A 19,930-nucleotide genomic window follows, 5' to 3' on the forward strand; every position below is an offset into this window, starting at 1 on the left:
CCACAGTGCGTGCTCGCGCAACAGAAAAACCCTTCCCTCCCCGTCGGCTCCAGTCTCAAAAGTATACTCACACACAGAAACACACGCACACGCCTCCTTCTCTTTCTTTCCACCCTCAAGCTCTCTGTCTGTCTCTCTCTCTTTCTCTCTCTCCTTGTCTGGTGCGCCCTAGCAGCAGAGTGCATACTCGCCTCTGATTGGTGGATCGCATCTCTTTGTGAGCTATCTGTGGTGTGACGTTGCTGTGCGTGTGATTGTGAGAGCGTGTGTGTGGGTCAGACCTGGGAGGGGGTATTCACATCACGTATTCTGTTAGCTTTTTCTTTTGGAGAGCGAACGAAGGGGGGAAGGGGGGTAGAGGAAAAGAAAGAGAGGGAGGAGGCAATAGTGCAGCAGTGATAGTGATCACACGGCCTTTTAAAAAAAATGCTCCTGTGTGTATGTGGTCGAGCCATGAATTGGAGGAAGTGAAAGAGAGGCAGATAGGGCGAGAAGGAGAGCGCGTTTGAGAGCTAATGTAAAACAGGATTAAGAACACAAGATGGCTTCCTGAATGGACAGAGACCACAGAGAGAGAAAGAGAGGAAAAAAGAAAGAGATAAAGAGAGAGAGAGGCAGGGACATAGAGAGATTGCTTTGGGTCTTCTGATGGGGACACCTCTTGCCCTGAAGAGCAGCACACGAAGGAAGCAAGGCTGAGTAGGTAAATATTTATTATCACAGGAAAAATGAGGCACAGTTATGGCAGATGGGTGAGGGGGGCTTTTCTTTAGGGGGGGTTTATGTAGTCACAGAATAGACCCTGAACACTGGGTTATAGATTGGATGGGGTCAAAAACAAATGGCTGGCTCAAGCTCATTTTTGAATGTCTTTTTATGATATACAGGTATGTTTCATGTCAAAATTGGCAGGACTGTAATAAAAAGAGCAGAATGTGATAATTTTATTAGACTTTTATATTTTCATTTTTGAAAATGATCCCTGTCAAAATTTAAAGCCGTTTCTGACTCATGATATGGCAGCTTGAAAGATCAGTGAAGGATTTAAAAAAAAAAAAAAGAAAAAATGGGTTTTTTAAAGCTTTTTCTGATGCCAGTGTATAGGTTTTGTCCATGCTATTGATTCTTGCATGTTCTCAACCCATTTTCTTCCTCTTCTTTTTCCATTTTTTTTTCTTCATGTATGCCCTGGAAGGTGGAATATTTTGAAGAAATTAAAGCCCGGTCCATCATCCCAAACCTGGCTAAAAAGGTGAGATAAATAACCCTTCTGCTGGCCTTGGCCAAGTGTCTCTGTATTTGATATTCTTCATGTTGCCTGGTGTTTTCCTAAAGGCATGGTTTTGAGTCAGAAAACTTTCATACTTTGAGCTGCAGTTGATGATTTGTGCTTTTGCATGACTCAACAGGCCCATATGCACTCCCAGATGCAGATTCAACTGCAATCTGAGCGACAGCTGCAATCAGACATCCATCTGCGTGCTGCAGGTGCGACTTGGTGTTTGTGGCCTCCGTATCTGTCGTATTTCCATCCCAGTAATGCACCAGAGTCCGTTTGCAGTGACACAAGACATGTTATGGGTGTTTAAATGCCTTCTAGAGCCTGGCAGTAATATGAATGGTGGCATAAAGCTGGCGGGTACAGGCCCTGGTTTAAAGAGACCCGGGCTCTGTGCTCATTGGAAGAGAGGGAGGCGTGAGCTTCGCCTGGCAAAGAAGAGAGTAGAGGAGGAGGTGGCCTCTCTCTCTCTCTCTCTCTCTCTCTCTCTCTCTCTCACTTTGGCTCTATCTCACTCTCTCGCTCTGTCTGTCAGTCTGTCTGTCTTCCTTTTTCTCTCTGCTCTGTGTGTCAAGCCTGGGAACAGAGAGTGTGGCGGGCGGGACTGCCAAAGTTTCCAGTCATCTGAGGTAAAGGGAGTAAAAGTTAGTGGGTCACATACACACACGCATGCGCATTGACGGCGCCAGTATTTGTGTGTGTCCATGTGAGCGAGCACGTGGTGGAGTGTTTATGGACTAGTGTAACACATAGCATCAGAGGTAGACAGACTCAGCAGGCCTTGAGAGCTTTGGTTGCAAGTTAGCTGCGATAATCTCAATGAATGTGCTGGATAACCCATAGGTGTAATCACGACTTCTGCACCGCGGTCACTTTATCGCTGTAAAATCAAGCAGATAGTCTCAACAGCACCACCGGTGTCAGTGTTTGCACTCTGGTTGCTCTCTGGAAGATTTAGATTTAGTGTGAGCCAGGACATAACATACATCACTGTTCCACATAAGACAGTTCATTCAGCTCATTTCTAACTGATTCTGTTGGCTGTTATGGTCTCACGAGGAAATGTATTTTGCATCTTTGCTAAAGCTGTATTCCATAAACGCACACAGAGACTTACGCAACCAGACACCTACAGTTCAAGTATCTTTAAATCTTGCTTGCGTTTGGTCTCCTAAAGAAGTCTTTCCCAAACGTTCTTACCGTTGGGACCCCCACAGCCCCAACGGTAAGGCTCAAGTACCCTTTCACCGTCAGCAAACTAGAAATGTGTTCCTTTTAACTTATACTGGATTTCTTTACAGAGGAACTAAATGCTAAAAATCATAATGTTAATTGTGATTGATTATTTTACCTTTTGCCAGCCCTAATATTTTTAAGTTTCTGTTTTATATGTAAAATCAAAATATTTACAGGTATCACCTGGGTTACACTTAAAACTGGTTGGTTATCACTGTCCTAAAGTATTGGTTTCTAAACTTTTCTTCTGGCTTACCAGTTGGCCAACATGGCCCTCATCTGTCTTGCATTGTTGTTTTTAAGCCAGAAATTGTTAGTTTGCCGTGAAAAGATGGTTTCCATCATATGTTTATTTGTTCTAAAAATACACACTGTAAAGACTGTGTATTGGCATTGTCAAGCTTTGTTAGGCATTTTGCTCTGATACTAAACTTAATGTCACCATGTGGGATAGCATGCGGTGATGTTTAGTGGTATATTCTGATGTTGTACATATTCTTTGTAATTACTCAGCTCTACTCAGAAAACCTCAGATATTGTGGACAGGCCACTTAAAATAAAACCTGTGACTATAATGGTCATTCAGTACTCATTGAAGAGAAGAAGAGGTGTTGATTCTGTGTAGCATTCCATTCCTTTGGCTCGGTTTTCGATTGACGAAATGCAGTTGTGGGGATAACCATAACATGAAAGCACTCTGAAACTGACTATAAAAGCTGACTTTGCTTCACAGTAAGCATCTGACCTGTGAAGCAAATACATATATATATATATATATATATCATCACCCTATTTTATTCATTTAAAAGACTCCAAAAGTTGCATGCGATGAGCCACCACATTAAAGAGCTCATGGAAAGTGTGTAGTAATGGTTCGTTTCGAGGTGTACGGAATCCCCTAGCATGACGGGAAAGAGTTAACACTAACTTAGATTTTGTAGCAACAGTGAGTGACAGATGACATCATGGCTGTAATTATAGGTCAGACCAGCCCCTGAGGCTGCTCACGTGATGTGGTATTTCTGTATGTATATGTGAATGTGTTTGAGAGGGGAAATGGTTTGTGAGTGTGAACATTTAAAGGTAATGTGAAAAGCAGGAAGCTGCCTGTTTTCATTTCATCGGTGCAACTGAAATGACGGCCACTGTGGGGGAGGGGGTTTGATCACTGTAATTTATGGCTTCAAGCTGAATTTTTATATAGATTTTTATACAGACTGAAGTTCTTTTCACTATTGAGAAAACGGGATGTTAAAAATTGGATGACTAAACAATTTTAATGAAGTAACGCATTGTCTTCCCTCAACACCAGTTTCCTGAAAAACACAAGCTACAGTCAAAGCATATTGTTTGCGTAACATCATGAGGTCTGGTTTTTGTTCCTGTTTATCCACCCCACTAAACATTCCAAAGTCCAGTGGGCTACCTGACAATGATTTATTTGTAAAATAGTGTCATTTTAGTACAGCATACTGGGACTGACTTAGAAAAATAATGTTGGAAAGTGTGATCCATTTTGACCAAATTGATTCTTTAAAACTAACTTTCATCCCTACTTTTAGCTGTCTTTGAAATCTGTGTATAAAAGCAAATTAAACTAATTTAAAAAATGTTACTGCAGGGTGAGCAAGTGTATGTCATGGATTTTAAAATGTATACTCATTGCAAATGTGTAATGATAACTGGATTTTACAGACATCAAAAGACTGATGTAAGTTCAAGAACCTGAAATCTGCAAACATTTTTAACAATGATTTTAAACTTAAAGGTGTGGTGTGTAATTTCTGCACCACAATTGACACCAAACGGAATTGCACAAATAAACACTATTTTCCAACAGGTTTTGCAAATCAGAATGACACTTTTTTTCCTTCTTCTGTGGAACACAGGGGAAAAAATTCATGAATATCACCTTCTCAATACAGCGGCAGATAGTTATAGTGAGAGTGATAGTGCCTCACTTTAAAGCTTATAAAAGACAAAAGACTTTTGTAAAAGCAGTCCAATGCGACTCATGCGCCACGCCATATTGCAAGTATTCTGAAGGCATACGTTAGGTTTTGGTGAAAACAACCTACTGTAAATAGCTTACTGAAATGCAAGTCATTTTTCAATTAAAATCTTGATGTCCGTTGCACAATCATGAGCGCCATGCCCATGAGAGAAGCTTGTTCATAGTGGCTTGAGTGTTCACATTGTCTTTAGCGCTAAACAATGCAAGTTCTCACGTTGTAATTTGCCTTCACTGGAATTAAGGGTTCTAGAAAAATCTGTTAATTAGATGGGGGTGTCCACATATTTTTGGTCATTGTTAGTGTATTTTAACCATGAAAAATTTACACACTTTTACTTTAAGTTTCAGGTACCTTAAGAAATGTTCAAACATATTTAACAGTGCTGTCTTTTTTCACAGACAATGAATCCAGGGTAAACTACACCAACTGTTCTTTGAATCAGCTCATTCACAGGTGTTTGGTCAAAAAATAATGTATGATGTTCCATTAGGGGATTGATATCAATTCAGCCATTTCAGTTCGACTTAAACCACTAACTCAATTAAGTTCAATTATGTTCAATTTGCCAAATGGTTAAACCATTTCATTTAAAAGAACAGATAAAAACATACAATATAATAACATTAAATATCGGCTGAAGAACAAAAATCAGTCAGGAAAAGAGTAAAAACAAAAATAAATATAGCTACAAGCCTTAAAGAGCACCTATTATGGTTTTTAAACGTGACTGATTTTGTTTTAAAGGTCTCATACAATAGATTTACATGCATCCAAGGTCAAAAAACACTTTAATTTGCTCATAATGTAAATAGCAGCATTACCTTTTTTTCCCTAGTGTCAAAAACGACTTGTTCAATGATCCGTTCTAAAGGATTCATTCTAAACTCCTCCTTTCAGAGAGCCTACTCTGCTCTGATTGGTCAGATGTCCCAGTCTGTTGTGATTGGTCTACCGCTTAGTGTAGTGTTTGAGGGCGGGTCAAAGCTGTTCGCGAGCAGCCAATGAAGACCAGAGGTGGGTTTTTTGTTACCAAATTACGTAGGTTAGTACAGGAAGTAAGTCTGGAATTACTAACGACTTGTTTCAGGTGTTCAGAATCGGTTCTTTCTTTTGGGAGTCAATAACTCCATTTGTCGTGCACTTTGATTTTTGAAACTTTGCAAACTTTTTTACATTCACAAACAGCTATATAACACACTACATGAAAGGTAATATTTGAAAAACCATAATAGGTGCTGTTTAAAACCATTCACCAAGCACAATGTAAAGAGCTCTGACACAACAGAAGCACAACGTTTAAACCAGCTAAGATGGGGATCGAACTGGGGTTCACCCAGTCTTTTGAACTGAAGCACAGAGCTCTAACCACTGCGCTACACAATCGACAAATCTGACATCAGAGACATTCTAGGTTGAGAGTACATAACTATTGTTGAGAAGCTTAGTTTTTTTATTGAAGCAGGAATTCTGCAATAAAGCATGGGCTGCATACTTAAGAGATCAACAGACATAACATTTTTAAAACTGCTCTTTCCTGCACTCGAACTCACAGTCTTTTGAGCCATATTCCAATGCATTAACTACTGAGCCATTCAGTTGACACAGCTCAAAACTGCTTAAGAGACATTCCAAGCTGAGAGCAGCAGGCTTTGAATGAGAGAGAAAAAAAAAAATACAAAATATTTCTGCCATTTTCTGAAGACTTAGAATAAGGATGCAATGATACATAAAACGTTTTGTTTAAATTGACTACAAATTTTGACCACTATGTGGCTCTGTCTCCAAATGGCTCAGGTACCCTTAGGACATGATATCGAAGATGCATACCAGTTCTCTTTAAAATCCAACAAAGCATTCAAAAGATACATTACTTTTAAAAAAAATTCAATCCGATATGGCTGATATCAAACACAACTTAAAGAAAGAACAGACTGGATATGATGTTCATTGCAACTTATCTGAAGTTTACAAGCTGCCCGGAGCTGGGTTCGAACCTTTTGATCTCTATGGCTTGCAGGTGCAGCGAACTGACCTCTACTCTACACAGCCACACATTGTATTGGTGCTAAAGTCAGCTAATTCTCAGCTGACATGCCACAGTGCATTCTGTCCATTAATTTTTCATTAACTGTAGTAGTGCAGTCATCCATTCCACAGGAATGGCAAAGCCACAATCCAAGCCTTAGTGAATGGTAGGCATGCGTGGTTGGCTCTTCAAAGCCAGCAGACTTAGGTACACAAGGTATGATTGACAGGGTTTGATTGAAACAGTATTCATTCCAAAAATGAAGGCAAACAATGGTCTTGTGCCATGAATTCCTTACTGACATTGCATAACAACCAACATATGAACTATCAAAAAAACATGCTTTTTCTAAAATCGTGTTATGACTAATTAATTGGTTAATTTATTGTCTTAAATGCATCTGCACACAACTGCAATTTATCAGTTCGTTTATGATGGTTCAACACAGCAGTTTCCTCAGAAACCATGCTTTCCTTGACATTGAGACAAGAATCTGCAACCTTGAGGTCTAATCTTAGCTTTAAATATTGTATCAGTTTCCAACCTCTGGACACTGACTAGGCTGGCAGCCAGCCACTGCTGGAGAGACAGTGTTCTCTCTTTTTACTTCTTTTGTTAAAGAACTAAGTTTTTTAGGGTTGTTTTAGTTTGGAATATTTGAGGTTTACATTAATTTTAAATGGATGGTTTAAAGCAATGCTTCATGGTTTATTTGTTAGAAGCAAATGAGAAAGGTCTATATTTGGTAATATATAAGATTTCTTCCTATTTTGAAAGAGATCTGCATTATGTTAATCATTTGTCTCCTTCAACATGATTGTCTTTCAACTCTCTCTACCCTTTTCTCTTTCAAGCCTCTGTCTTTTACCATTCTGCTATTTTCTGCTTTCCTCTCTCCTGTATCCCCTCTCATCAAATTTCACCTGTTTTTTTACCTTCTCCAAAACTTCTTGCACAAAGACCACTCTTTAGGCTGTGTTATTCCTCCGTCTCATACCTCCTCCTTTCCCACCATCTTATTGAGTGATGAGGGTCGCTCCTCCCTTCCCCCTCTTTCCTTATGTCTTTTCTGCTTTGCTTCCCCCCACACGTTCTCTCTCTCACTCGTTCTGTCTGTCACTCCTTCTCCCTTCCTTTCTCTTTGTTGCCCCTTTTCCACTGAAATGGTACTGGTGCTTGGCTGGGGAATCTGTGGGGAACCTCTCAGGACTTGCCTGTGTTTCCACTGGTTTCAGAGCCGAACGAGCCGACGTTAATGTGTTACCATTTAACCTGTCCACAAACATGCTGTATCACAGTCTTTGTTTTCATGTCTTACTCCTAGTTCTGTGAACATATGCTAACATCCAAAATAATGGGATTTAGCATCCTTATGATATCTCAAGCTGAATTCCGAAGTTATAATATATATAACAAAACTTAATAACAGTAATTTTACAAATTTGTCTGGAGCCGCTGCTTAACACAACATACTTTGAATAGGAATGGGATGTTTGTCAACTGAACATGCGCCACACTGACGTTTTCAGTGACATGTGTCTTGGATTATATTGGGAGCAGTCTAGTTTGTGATCTAGTTTTGTTTTATCATTGTTTTGAAAAATATATTTAGTATGGACATTAAGTCCACTTACATTAGCAGTTTTTGGTTAGAGACAGATTTTAAGGGCCAATAGAGAGCAACATTTTCCAGCCCAGGACCACCTTTCTGTGGTATAAATGTGTATAATGGTTCCAGATTGGGCACGAGCTCTGGCACTGGTGGAAAAGGGGCTTTTAAGTATTTGAGGGGTATGGGGGGGTGGTCTCTCAGCTGAGTCGTGCGTGCTGACTTGCATGTGCCATGCTACAGGCTGGACGAATTATGATGCACGCACACACACACTTACAGACATTTACATTTGATGTCCTACACTTCACAGTGTCCCTGCCTTGCCCTAAGGAAAGAGTTTTTAGGCCAAGGGACGCCTAAAATAAGGTATACGCAACAAGAAAGAATAAGAGGGAAAAGAAAGAGGACATGGTTGGGAGGTAGTAAATTGCTGGGGGGCCAGAAAACAATAGAAAGAACTAAAAGGACATTATAAAAATAAAGACATGGGAATTACAGAGAAGATGAGAAGAAATGGAAAGGTAAGTTAAGAGAAAGCAAAGACTGATAAAGAGAAGTGAATGTTTTAATAGTCTGAATGGGTGTCTGTGCCATTCATGATCTGCCCCCAGACCTAATGCACTCAATGACCCTAAGCTGATTTGCATCTGTGTGCACGTGTTCAACCGTGCAGTCATCTTGCAAGCATTTGTGTGTGTATACATTTCTTAGAAAGCACGTTCATGTGCCTGAGACTCTTCCGTGCCTCGAGGTGGGCCCCTAGTTTTAGTTCACATATGTTTGTGGGTGTGTGAGCATGTCCAGCTCTGGACTGAAGGGAGAGGTTTAGTAAACACAGAGGGTGTGTTTCTTTGTGCTGCCATAGTGTGATAAAGAGATAGAGTGTGGATGGACTGGTAATAAAAGACAAAAAGTTAGCTGTGTGTTCTTCTGTTCAACTATTATTGCAACAATATTTTTAAATCCCTGAAATGTTGTGCATTTGGGAATATTATGCTTTCATGGGCCAAACTGAATGGAAAAAGATCCAGTCAACATCTTGATGTTGATCTAGATTACTTTCTAACTGTAACTGTTTGTTCACTATGATATACATACAGTGCATCCGGAAAGTATTCACAGTGCTTCACTTTTTCCACATTTTGTTATGTTACAGCCAAAATGGATTCAATTCATTATTTTCCTCAAAATTCTACAAACAATACCCCATAATGACAATGTGAAAGAAGTTTGTTTGAAATCTTTGCAAATTTATAAAAAATTAAAAACGAAAAAAAAAAATCACAAGTATTTACAGCCTTTGCTCAATACTATGTTGAAGCACCTTTGGCACCAATTACAGCCTCAAGTCTTTTTGAGTATGATGCTACAAGCTTGGCACACCTATTTTTGGGCAGTTTCTCCCATTCTTCTTTGCAGGACCTCTCAAGCTCCATCAGGTTGGATGGGGAGCGTCGGTGCACAGCCATTTTCAGATCTCTCCAGAGATGTTCAATCGGGTTCAAGTCTGGGCTCTGGCTGGGCCACTCAAGGACATTCACAGAGTTGTCCCGGAGCCACTCCTTTGATATCTTGGCTGTGTGCTTAGGGTTGTTGTCCTGTTGGAAGATGAACCTTCGCCCCAGTCTGAGGTCCAGAGCGCTCTGGAGCAGGTTTTCATCAAGGATGTCTCTGTACATTGCTGCATTCATCTTTCCCCCGATCCTGACTAGTTCCCAGTTCCTGCCGCTGAAAAACATCCCCACAGCATGATGCTGCCACCACCATGCTTCACTGTAGGGATGGTATTGGCCAGGTGATGAGCAGTGCCTGGTTTCCTCCAGACATGACGCTTGCCATTCAGGCCAAAGAGTTCAATCTTTGTTTCTCATGGTCTGAGAGTCCTTCAGGTGTCTTTTGGCAAACTCCAGGCAGGCTGTCATGTGCCTTTTACTGAGGAGTGGCTTCCGTCTGGCCACTCTACCATATAGGCCTGATTGGTGGAGTGCTGCAGAGATGGTTGTTCTTCTGGAAGGTTCTCCTCTCTCCACAGAGAAATGCTGGAGCTCTGTCAGAGTGACCAGCGGGTTCTTGGTCACCTCCCTGACTAAGGCCCTTCTCCCCTGATCATTTGGCCAGGCTGCCAGCTCTAGGAAGAGTCCTGGTGGTTCCAAACTTCTTCCATTTACGGATGATGGAGGCCACTGTGCTCATTGGGACCTTCAATGCTGCAGACATTTTTCTGTACCCTTCCCCAGATCTGTGCCTTGATACAATCCTGTCTCGGAGGTCTACAGACAATTCCTTGGACTTCATGGCTTGGTTTGTGCTCTGACATGCACTGTTAACTGTGGGACCTTATATAGACAGGTGTGTGCCTTTCCAAATCATGTCCAATCAACTGAATTTACCACAGGTGGACTCCAATCAAGTTGTAGAAACATCTCAAGGATGATCAGTGGAAACAGGATACACCTGAGCTCAATTTTGAGTGTCATGGCAAAGGCTGTGAATACTTATGTACATGTGATTTTTTTCATTTTTTATTTTTAATAAATTTGCAAAGATTTCAAACAAACTTTTCACGTCATTATGGGGTATTGTTTGTAGAATTTTGAGGAAAATAATGAATTTAATCCATTTTGGAATAAGGCTGTAACATAACAAAATGTGGAAAAAGTGAAGCGCTGTGAATACTTTCCGGATGCCCTGTATGTCTAAGCATGCTGCAGTATTTTGAATATATACATTTCTTGCAGATATACTGGTGTATACTGTAATAATATTTATGACCTTGCTTGTTCCATGAGTTATATTTCATAGAAATGTGTATCTGTGCATGTTTATGCTACTTTGTGTGTTTCCTATGGGTTTGTGTGTGTTTCTAACAGTATTTCTGTGGGTGGCTTTGTGTAGGTTTGATTTTTTTTGTTTTTTTTTGTTTTTTGGTGAAGCATAGATGAGTCACGATAGATTGATGAACCAAAAGACAAAAGGTAATCATCATATGCCATAACCATTATGGTGTCACACCTTAAGGAAAATTAGCTTTTTTTCTGGTCACAAATTGTATCAAGTTTCAAGAAATACATTTAATTTTGATAAAGCAACATCATTTGTGTGAAAAGAAATAACAGCAGAAGGTTGTTTTAATGAAACAATTAATAAAACAATTAAATTAAATAAAAGTGGCAAGGGGGCCTTTCACCCCACACCTGGGGTAAAAGGCTCCCTTACTTGGGGTAAAACAGTGGGTTATATTGATAGTGTAGGTACCAGGGCAATAGTTATAGGGCAAATACTTTTTAAGACAGCTAGATGCTTTTTTTGAGTAACAAATTAAGATAATGCTTATTCAAATAACCACTTCAGGAAGGGGTGCTTAATTTCTTGTTCATTTTAATTTCATTTGACATTACATTACATCTAAAGTATTCTATAAACAAATTAATCTCCATTTCTGATTGGATCAGTCAATGTGAGCCCACTTTGAACATTCTTCATTACAAACCTAATCTCCCCACTTAAGAAAAACAATGTGTTTAATAGGGGCCTTTTATGCCAAATACTATCCTTTAACTTATTGGACGGTTATTATTATTTTTATATATATATAAAACCCAAGGATATGTAAACTTTTGAAAAGGGAAATGTGTTACTTCAATTATTATTTTGTTTTGTAGAAGATGTACAGTGTTGTGAAAAAGTTTATTTGAAAACGTCCTGATTTCTTCTGTTTTTGTGTATATCTCATACTCTTCTTCTTCTTTCGGCTGCTCCCGTGATCTGCATATTTGACTTGGCACAGGTTTTACGCCGAATGCCCTTCCTTGTGTATATCTCATACTAAATTGTTTAAAAAATTCAAACTAAATCTAACATAAAACAAAGGCAATCTCAGTTTTTAAATGATAATGTTATTTATCGAAGCAAAAAAAGTTATCCAATACCAACTGGGCCTGTGTGAAAGTTTTTATATAATATCCCCAAATCTATGAAACTGCATTCATAATGGAGTTCAGCTGGACTAGACACACCCAGGCCTGATTACTGCCAGCCCTGTTCAATCAAATCAACACCTAAATAGAACTTTTTCAGCAGCATGAAGTTGGCTAAACAATCAGTCTGGGAAGGGTTACAAAGCTATTTCAAAGGCTCTGGGACTCCAAAGAACCACAGTGAGAGCCATTATCTCCAAATGGAGAAAACTTGGCACAGTAGTGAACCTTCCCAGAAGTGACCTGGAATCTTCCAAAATTTCTCCAAGAGCACAGAGACGACTCATCCAGGAAGTCACAAAAAAGCCAAGGACAACATCCAAGGAACTGCAGACCTTACTCACATCAATAAAGGCCACTGTTCATGACTCCACTTTTAGAAAGACACTGGCCAAAAATGCCATCCATGGAAGTGTTGTGAGGCGAAAACCACTGCTAACCCAGAAGAACATTTAAGGCTCGTCTGAATTTTGCAAAAGCACACCTTGATGATCCTCAAAACTTTTGGGAGAATGTTCTGTGTACTGATGAGTCAAAAGTGGAACTGTTTGGAAGACAGGGGTCTGTTACATCTGGCGTAAATCAAATACAGAATTCCATAAAAAGAACATCATACCTACGGTCAAGCATGGTGGTGGTAGTGTGATGGTGTGGGGATGCTTTGCTGCTTCAGGGCCAGGGCGACTTGCAATAATTGAGGGAAACATGAATTCTGCTCTCTATCAGAAAATCCTAAAGGAGAATGTCCGGTCATCAGCCTGTGAGCTGAAGCTCAAGTGCAACTGAATTATGCAGCAAGACAAAGATCCAAAACATAGGAGTAAGTCCGGCTCAAAAGTAGCAAAATTTAAGTTTTGGAGTGGCTTAGTCAAAGTTCTGACTTGAACCAGATTGAGATAATGCGGCAGGACCTTAAACGGGCAGTTCATGCTCGAAAACCCTCCAATGTGGCTCGACTAAAGCAGTTCTGCAAAGAAGAGTGGGCCAAAATTCCACCACAGCATTGTGAAAGACTGATCTCCAGTTACTGGAAGCGTTTGGTTGCAGTTGTTGCTGCTAAAGGCGACACAACCAGCTAGTAAGTTTAAGGGGGCAGTTAGTTTTTCACATGGGTGATATAGGTGTTGGATAACTTTTTTGATTCAATAAAAAATATATATTTGAAAACTGTATTTTGTGTTTACTCAGGTTGCCTTTGTTTTATGTTACATCTCGTTTGAAGATCTTGAAGGGGGCAAATAATTTTTCACAGCACTGTAAATATGTCATATAGCTTCATCTGTGCAGTACTAAATAAAAAAAATATGATCACTCATTCTTTTATTACAAATCTTGCAAATTTGCACAACTGTATGAACGGAACTGGATCAGTCCATCTCAAGTGGTCCAATCCAGGTTGCTTGACCATTTTTAATTTTCCTATTTTTTTAAATATATATATATATAATTTTATTATTATTTTTTTTTTTAGTGATTACCTCTATGTATTGGTATTGCAAAACCACCAGTTTTTTTGTTTTTATTTTACTTGGTTTAAACACGACGGCCATCTTTGTGTCATGGCACATGACAAATTTTGGCTATACAGCTGTTTACGGAAACCTCAATATCCCGGATCAGGATGGTCCTAGCTCGTTGGAACAAAAACTGATCTCTATAGCACATTACAAATTACATGTACATATATAAAAATGTTGCACATTCTTGTTCCTTAGGCTTAGAAAATAAGCCTTAATGTAATGCTCAAGATTGCTCAAAGTTCCACTTTTAGGGTCAATTTATAATTGGAAGGGTTCAAGTCTCAGTCTTAATTTTTTTAGGGGGTACCTAGGTAAGTATAGTGTGCATGCAGAATATTTCAGATGTGAGACTTCTCTTTTTTATTTTTTTTTTATTTTATTTTTTATGGGGGTGATAAAGTGCAGATTTTTTAACATTCCCCACACTTTTGGGTTGAATATCTCTGGTGGGGGACCAGATAGGAACCTAAAAGTTTCACAGAAATAAGTCTTCTAATAGTAGCATTCTGCTGTTTGAGACTCCACTGGTTACAGGGCTAGTAGAAATCTGGGGAAAAGCTTACTTTATTCATACATTTTGAGAAATGAACAGATGTAATATAAGCATAACAAATAATAAAAATGAACAGTAATTATGTTAATGTTTGACATACAGTAGCTTATGCTTGTCAATGAGGTCTAAAATGTTACTACTTTTGACATTGGCAACAGTGAAGCATGATCTATCACAGGGTTCATCAATGTTTGCTTCCGTACATTCCGTACATGAGAGGGATGATGTAAGCTCGTTGGTAAGGTCACATGTCACGTGGAGGAGGAAGCAGGAAGCACGTCATTGTTTACATTTTTTTTTTTTATTATTATTATTTGGAAATAATTTTTTAGATTGTTTTGAAATTGTTTTGGACTGTTTTGGTTTGTGAACGGCACTTGGTCTGTGCTCTGTGCAAGTTTCTATTGTAAACAATGACGCACTTCCTGCCTCCTCCACATGACGCGTGACCTTACCAACGAGCTTACATCATCCCTCTCATGAGCGCACGTCACAGAGATGTACGGAAGTGAACAGTTGTAGTTCAAAAGTATATAAGTATTGTTTTGTTTCTCAAAATAATCAATCGTTTGCGTTCATAAGAACTTTATTTGTCGACTGGAGTCATGTGGATTATTTTGATGCACCCTAAATATGCATTTTGAACCGTCAAAAAATGTTGTACATTCATTTGCATTGTTTAGAGGAGGAGGCCTGAAATGAAATCCTAAAAGTCTTATATTCTGTTTTGATGAAGAAAGAAACTCAGATACATCTTGGATGGCCTGAGGGTGAGTAAATTATAAGCAAATTTTCATTTTTGGGTGAACTATTCCTTTAAGTAAACTTAATGAGCTGTATGTGGTGTTTAAAAATCAGCACCCAGAGTTGAAGATAGGGAGATAGAAATTTTGTGAACTGAGGCCAAAATGGTGTGTGCTGGCAGCAGCATCTGGAACTCACACTGTCTGTGTCTGCACACAACATCAGAACATCAAGCTGATGGTTGAGTCAGCAAAGCTAAAAGTGGACTACAAGGACCTGCTGGAACTTCTAGTCTGTGATGAACAGTTATGACTGCATGCTCAACAAGTGTCACCAGTGTCCAGTTATAGAGGCCTTACTGCAGATGCTGGAAGAGTCAGAAAAGATGACACACTTCCTGATAACATCACCTTTAAGCAGTGGGTTATGACTGACAGAGCAGATACAGTGCATCCGGAAAGTATTCACAGCGCTTCACTTTTTCCACATTTTGTTATGTTACAGCCTTATTCCAAAATGGATTAAATTCATTATTTTCCTCAAAATTCTACAAACAATACCCCATAAAGACAACATGAAAGAAGTTTGTTTGAAATCTTTGCAAATTTATAAAAAAATAAAATAAAAACAAATCACATGTACATAAGTATTCACAGCCTTTGCTCAGTACTTTGTTGAAGCACCTTTGGCACCAATTACAGCCTCAAGTCTTTTTGAGTATGATGCTACAAGCTTGGCACAACTATTTTTGGGCAATCTTCTTTGCAGGACCTCTCAAGCTCCATCAGGTTGGATGGGGAGCGTCGGTGCACAGCCATTTTCAGATCTCTCCAGAGATGTTCAATCGGGTTCAAGTCTGGGCTCTGGCTGGGCCACTCAAGGACATTCACAGAGTTGTCCCGGAGCCACTACTTTGTTATCTTGGCTGTGTGCTTAGGGTCGTTGTCCTGTTGGAAGATGAACCTTCACCCCAGTCTGAGGTCCAGAGCGCTCTGGAGCAGGTTTTCATCAAGGATGTCTCTGTACATTGCTGCATTCATCTTTCCCCCGATCCTGACTAGTCTCCCAGTTCCTGCCGCTGAAAAACATTCCCACAGCATGATGCTGCCACCACCATGCTTCACTGTAGGGATGGTATTGGCCAGGTGATGAGCGGTGCCTGGTTTCCTCCAGACATGACGCTTGCCATTCAGGCCAAAGAGTTCAATCTTTGTTTCTCATGGTCTGAGAGTCCAGGTGCCTTTTGGCAAACTCCAGGCGGGCTGTCATGTGTCTTTTACGGAGGAGTGGCTTCCGTCTGACCACTCTACCATACAGGCCTGATTGGTGGAGTGCTGCAGAGATGGTTGTTCTTCTGGAAGGTTCTCCTCTCTCCACAGAGAAATGCTGGAGCTCTGTCAGAGTGACCATCAGGTTCTTGGTCACCTCCATGACTAAGGCCCTTCTCCCCCGATCGCTCAGTTTGGCCAGGCGGCCAGCTCTAGGAAGAGTCCTGGTGGTTCCAATCTTCTTCCATTTATGGATGATGGAGGCCACTGTGCTCATTGGGACCTTCAATGCTGCAGACATTTTTCTGTACCCTTCCCCAGATCTGTGCCTCGATACAATCCTGTCTCGGAGGTCTACAGACAATTTCTTGGACTTCATGGCTTGGTTTGTGCTCTGACATGCACTGTTAACTGTGGGACCTTATATAGACAGGTGTGTGCCTTTCCAAATCATGTCCAATCAACTGAATTTACCACTGGTGGACTTTCTAAGTTATAGAAACATCTCAATGATGATCAGTGGAAACAGGATGCACCTGAGCTCAATTTTGAGTGTCATGGCAAAGGTTGTGAATACTTATGTACATGTCATTTTTTCATTTTTTATTTTTAATAAATTTGCAAAGATTTCAAACAAACTACTTTCAAGTTGTCATTATGGGGTATTGTTTGTAGAATTTTGAGGAAAATAATGAATTTAATCCATTTTGGAATAAGGCTGTAACATAACAAAATGTGGAAAAAGTGAAGCGCTGTGAATACTTTCCGGATGCACTGTATGATCTCTGTTGTTGTCCCTAGGGATGAGTTCTCTGTTTCTCTGGCTGAGAAACTCAATGGGACACACATGTCCTCAATGGTTGAGGACATCAGCATGAAAAACTGTGATGTTTTTGTAAAATTATTCCACCCATCTGGACCAAGAACATCATTCAAAATGTCTACTGAGGACAAAGTGTGGGTTCCCATGAACAATGATCTCAGAAAACTGACACCTGCCGAATTGACTACTGTCACCAGACACTCCCACAACATTTCAGAGAGACTGAGTGAGGAAATCTCACAGCTTCTAATAAAACATGTGCATGTATACATGTAAAATACTCTTCATTTTTGTTTTGCTTGTATTACATCTGTTCATTTCTTAAAATGCATGAATAAAAAGGATTTTCCCCAGATTTCTACTAGCCCTAGCTCTGTAACCAATGAAATCTCAAACAGCAGACTGCTACTATAGAGGACATATTTCTGTGAAAATTTCAGGTTCCTATCTGGTTTCCCACCAGATATTCAACCCGAAAGTGAGGGGAATTTTAAAAAATTGCTCATTCTCGCCCCCATAAAAAAATTATGAGAAGTCACAAACCTGAAATGTTCTGCATATACACTATACTTACCTAGGTACCCCCTACAAAAATTAAGACCGAGACTCAAACCCTTCCCATTGACCCTATATGTGGAACTTTGAGCAATCTTGAGCATTATATTAGGATTTAAGTTCTAAGTCTACGGAACAAGAATGTGCAAAATGTTTATATATGTCCATGTGCTTTGTAATGTGCTCTAGAGATCAGTTTTTGTTCCAAGGAGCTAGGACCATCCTGAGCCGTGATACTGAGGTTTCCATAAACTGCTGTATAACCAAAATTTGTCATGTGCCATGACACAAAGAAGGCCGTTGTGGTTAAACCAAGTAAAATAAAAAATGGTGGTTTTGCAATACCAATACATAGAGGTAATTAAACCAAATAAAAAATGGTCAAGCAACCAACTTTACAATTATTGGACCACTTGAGATGGACTGACCCAACTGTATATAATAGTATAATACAATTAAATAAGTCTGTCTGTCTGTGTAATGGCAAAGCGGTTGGTAATCAGCTAATGCAGATAATCTCAAATTAATTTGCCTGGCTGATATACTGTACAAGTCTATCACTAGTCATTAATCCTACCCTACTAACCTTTTGACCTCAAACACAGTGCCTGACCCTTAGTTTTCGGGGAAACTGCCACTACAAGTTGTGTTGTAGCATCTGCATAGAGAGACATTTCAATTTCAGTTCCTGTCTAGTAAGTAACAGGTAAGTAACTCTCATTTCAAAATGTGTGAGATTCAGTTTATTTGATGAGTAATAACATGATAGAAAGAGCATCTTGTGGTGTCCTTTATCTTTCGGTTATTGCTGAAATGCCAAACCTTTCTGTGTATTACCGTGGTCTTTCTGAGACTTTTCTGTTATTTTTACATCCCCCGTCTCTCTTGCGTTTGGATCAGTTATCAGCTGTCTTGTGACACTGTGGATATTTGTGGCTCACTTGGTGTCCTCTGTACAGTATATGTTGTGAAAAATCCAGATTTTCCTGTATGGTTTATGTTGATGATATGGGCCAGGTATGTATCATTTTGTCTTTCGATATCAATAGCTAATTCTCCTTGTTGGTGTCATTCAATGTCATCTCTCATTGAGGAGAAAATTATGTACATTTGTTTATATATATTTTATGTTTGCATGTATACATCAGAATATGCTTAATCATTTCTGGTTACTTGACATGTGATGGTTTGGGACTTTAGATATATGTGTGAAGATTAGTTTTGTTGATGTATTGTAGCTGAGGGTCTCAGATCATGTGGTATATTGAAGGTGCCATGTTTGTCTGTCGAAGTATTAAGTAGTGGTGCAAACTGTTCACCTGATAAATCAGTTCAAAAACACCAAGTGTCTTAGTAGTATGCTAGTAGTAATGAAACTGTGGTCCGTGTTGTCAGCTCTGCATTCCTGCTTATTTTGTTAGCACTCCAGTTTTGCTCTCGTCAGTGTAATGCGCCTTAACTCGTAACAGGAAGGGTGAGGTAACTAAAGAGCACAAGAACTGCTGCATCACACTGAAAAGGAGCAAGGGAGTACACTTAAGCGGGTGAGTAAATGAGCGCGTGTAAGGGGTGGGCACATCTACATTATGTGTTATGACACATCAGCCCAACCCTCTATTGCCGACTGTGTTGAATGATCCTAGTGACGCAACTGCAACGTCATAACAGTTCCCTCTCTCCATTCTTTCTCTCACCAGCACTCTCGCTCATTCACTCGCTTATCCTCTGCCAGTGACGGTGCTCTTTACCTCTTTGCTTGGGCTTTGGTCTGTATGTGTTTGTCCGTGGGGTTGCCTTGCCTTCACAGTGTTGACGGTGGGAATCCAACTGGCAAGACCTAATACAGAGAGTGAGTGAGAGAGAAATACCCTAATCAGAAAGAAGACTACAAGAAGAGAGCTTTGCAAATTGAACTACAGAGCACAAAGTTATGTGGGTTAATACAAATCCTGCAATCGCGGGTGAAGAGTGTAAGACAGATTCTGCGGAGTGGCTTCCTGGCGACATTCAAGAGAATTGCCATGTTTTTCATTTGTACTGAACAGAAGGAATACATAAACAAGCTGAGGTGATGTTTGAGGGGGAAATTGAGAAATAAAAGAGAGGTACAGATAGAAAGAATCCCGGATATGAGGGAGAGAAACAGAGACTAAGCTGAGAAGCTTAGAGGAGTTAGGAAACAGACATTTGAAGAGAAGGGTTGGCAAGAAATGAAGGAACAGTATTTAGGCAGAAAAGAAAGTGCAAGACTCCTCAGAACAGAGAAAACAAGAACATGATTTAGAGCAAGACTGATAGATAATTCTTATCCTTCACACCGAA

The 19,930-nt window shown here is 39.8% G+C and overlaps 1 protein-coding gene and 1 long non-coding RNA gene across 6 annotated transcripts in view; one reads left to right on the forward strand and one right to left on the reverse strand.

Annotated features, from left to right (window-relative positions):
* LOC127438228 (methylcytosine dioxygenase tet3-like) overlaps positions 1 to 19,930 on the forward strand; it is a 66,013-nt gene that overhangs the window by 22,250 nt on the left and 23,833 nt on the right. The window contains exons 1-3 of one of the 5 annotated variants that reach the window (XM_051693688.1): positions 632 to 703; positions 1,196 to 1,252; positions 1,410 to 1,488. Coding sequence is in view for 2 of the 5 variants with exons in the window: in XM_051693651.1 (XP_051549611.1) it covers positions 867 to 887; positions 1,196 to 1,252 (78 nt within the window). In the remaining 3 variants the exon portion in view is untranslated. Of the gene's footprint in view, positions 1 to 315; positions 704 to 781; positions 888 to 1,195; positions 1,253 to 1,409; positions 1,489 to 19,930 lie in introns of those variants that run through there. The other 4 variants (XM_051693660.1, XM_051693676.1, XM_051693651.1 and 1 more) reach the window with 4 other exon arrangements.
* The window catches only part of LOC127438254 (uncharacterized), a 31,411-nt gene that overhangs the window by 10,623 nt on the left and 858 nt on the right, over positions 1 to 19,930 (reverse strand). The window contains exon 2 of the long non-coding RNA XR_007896695.1: positions 19,357 to 19,445. This is a non-coding gene — a long non-coding RNA (uncharacterized LOC127438254). The remainder of the gene's footprint in view (positions 1 to 19,356; positions 19,446 to 19,930) is intronic.

Source organism: Myxocyprinus asiaticus, chromosome 4 (assembly GCF_019703515.2).
Source record: "Myxocyprinus asiaticus isolate MX2 ecotype Aquarium Trade chromosome 4, UBuf_Myxa_2, whole genome shotgun sequence".
In the NCBI taxonomy this organism is placed as follows: Eukaryota; Metazoa; Chordata; class Actinopteri; order Cypriniformes; family Catostomidae; genus Myxocyprinus; species Myxocyprinus asiaticus.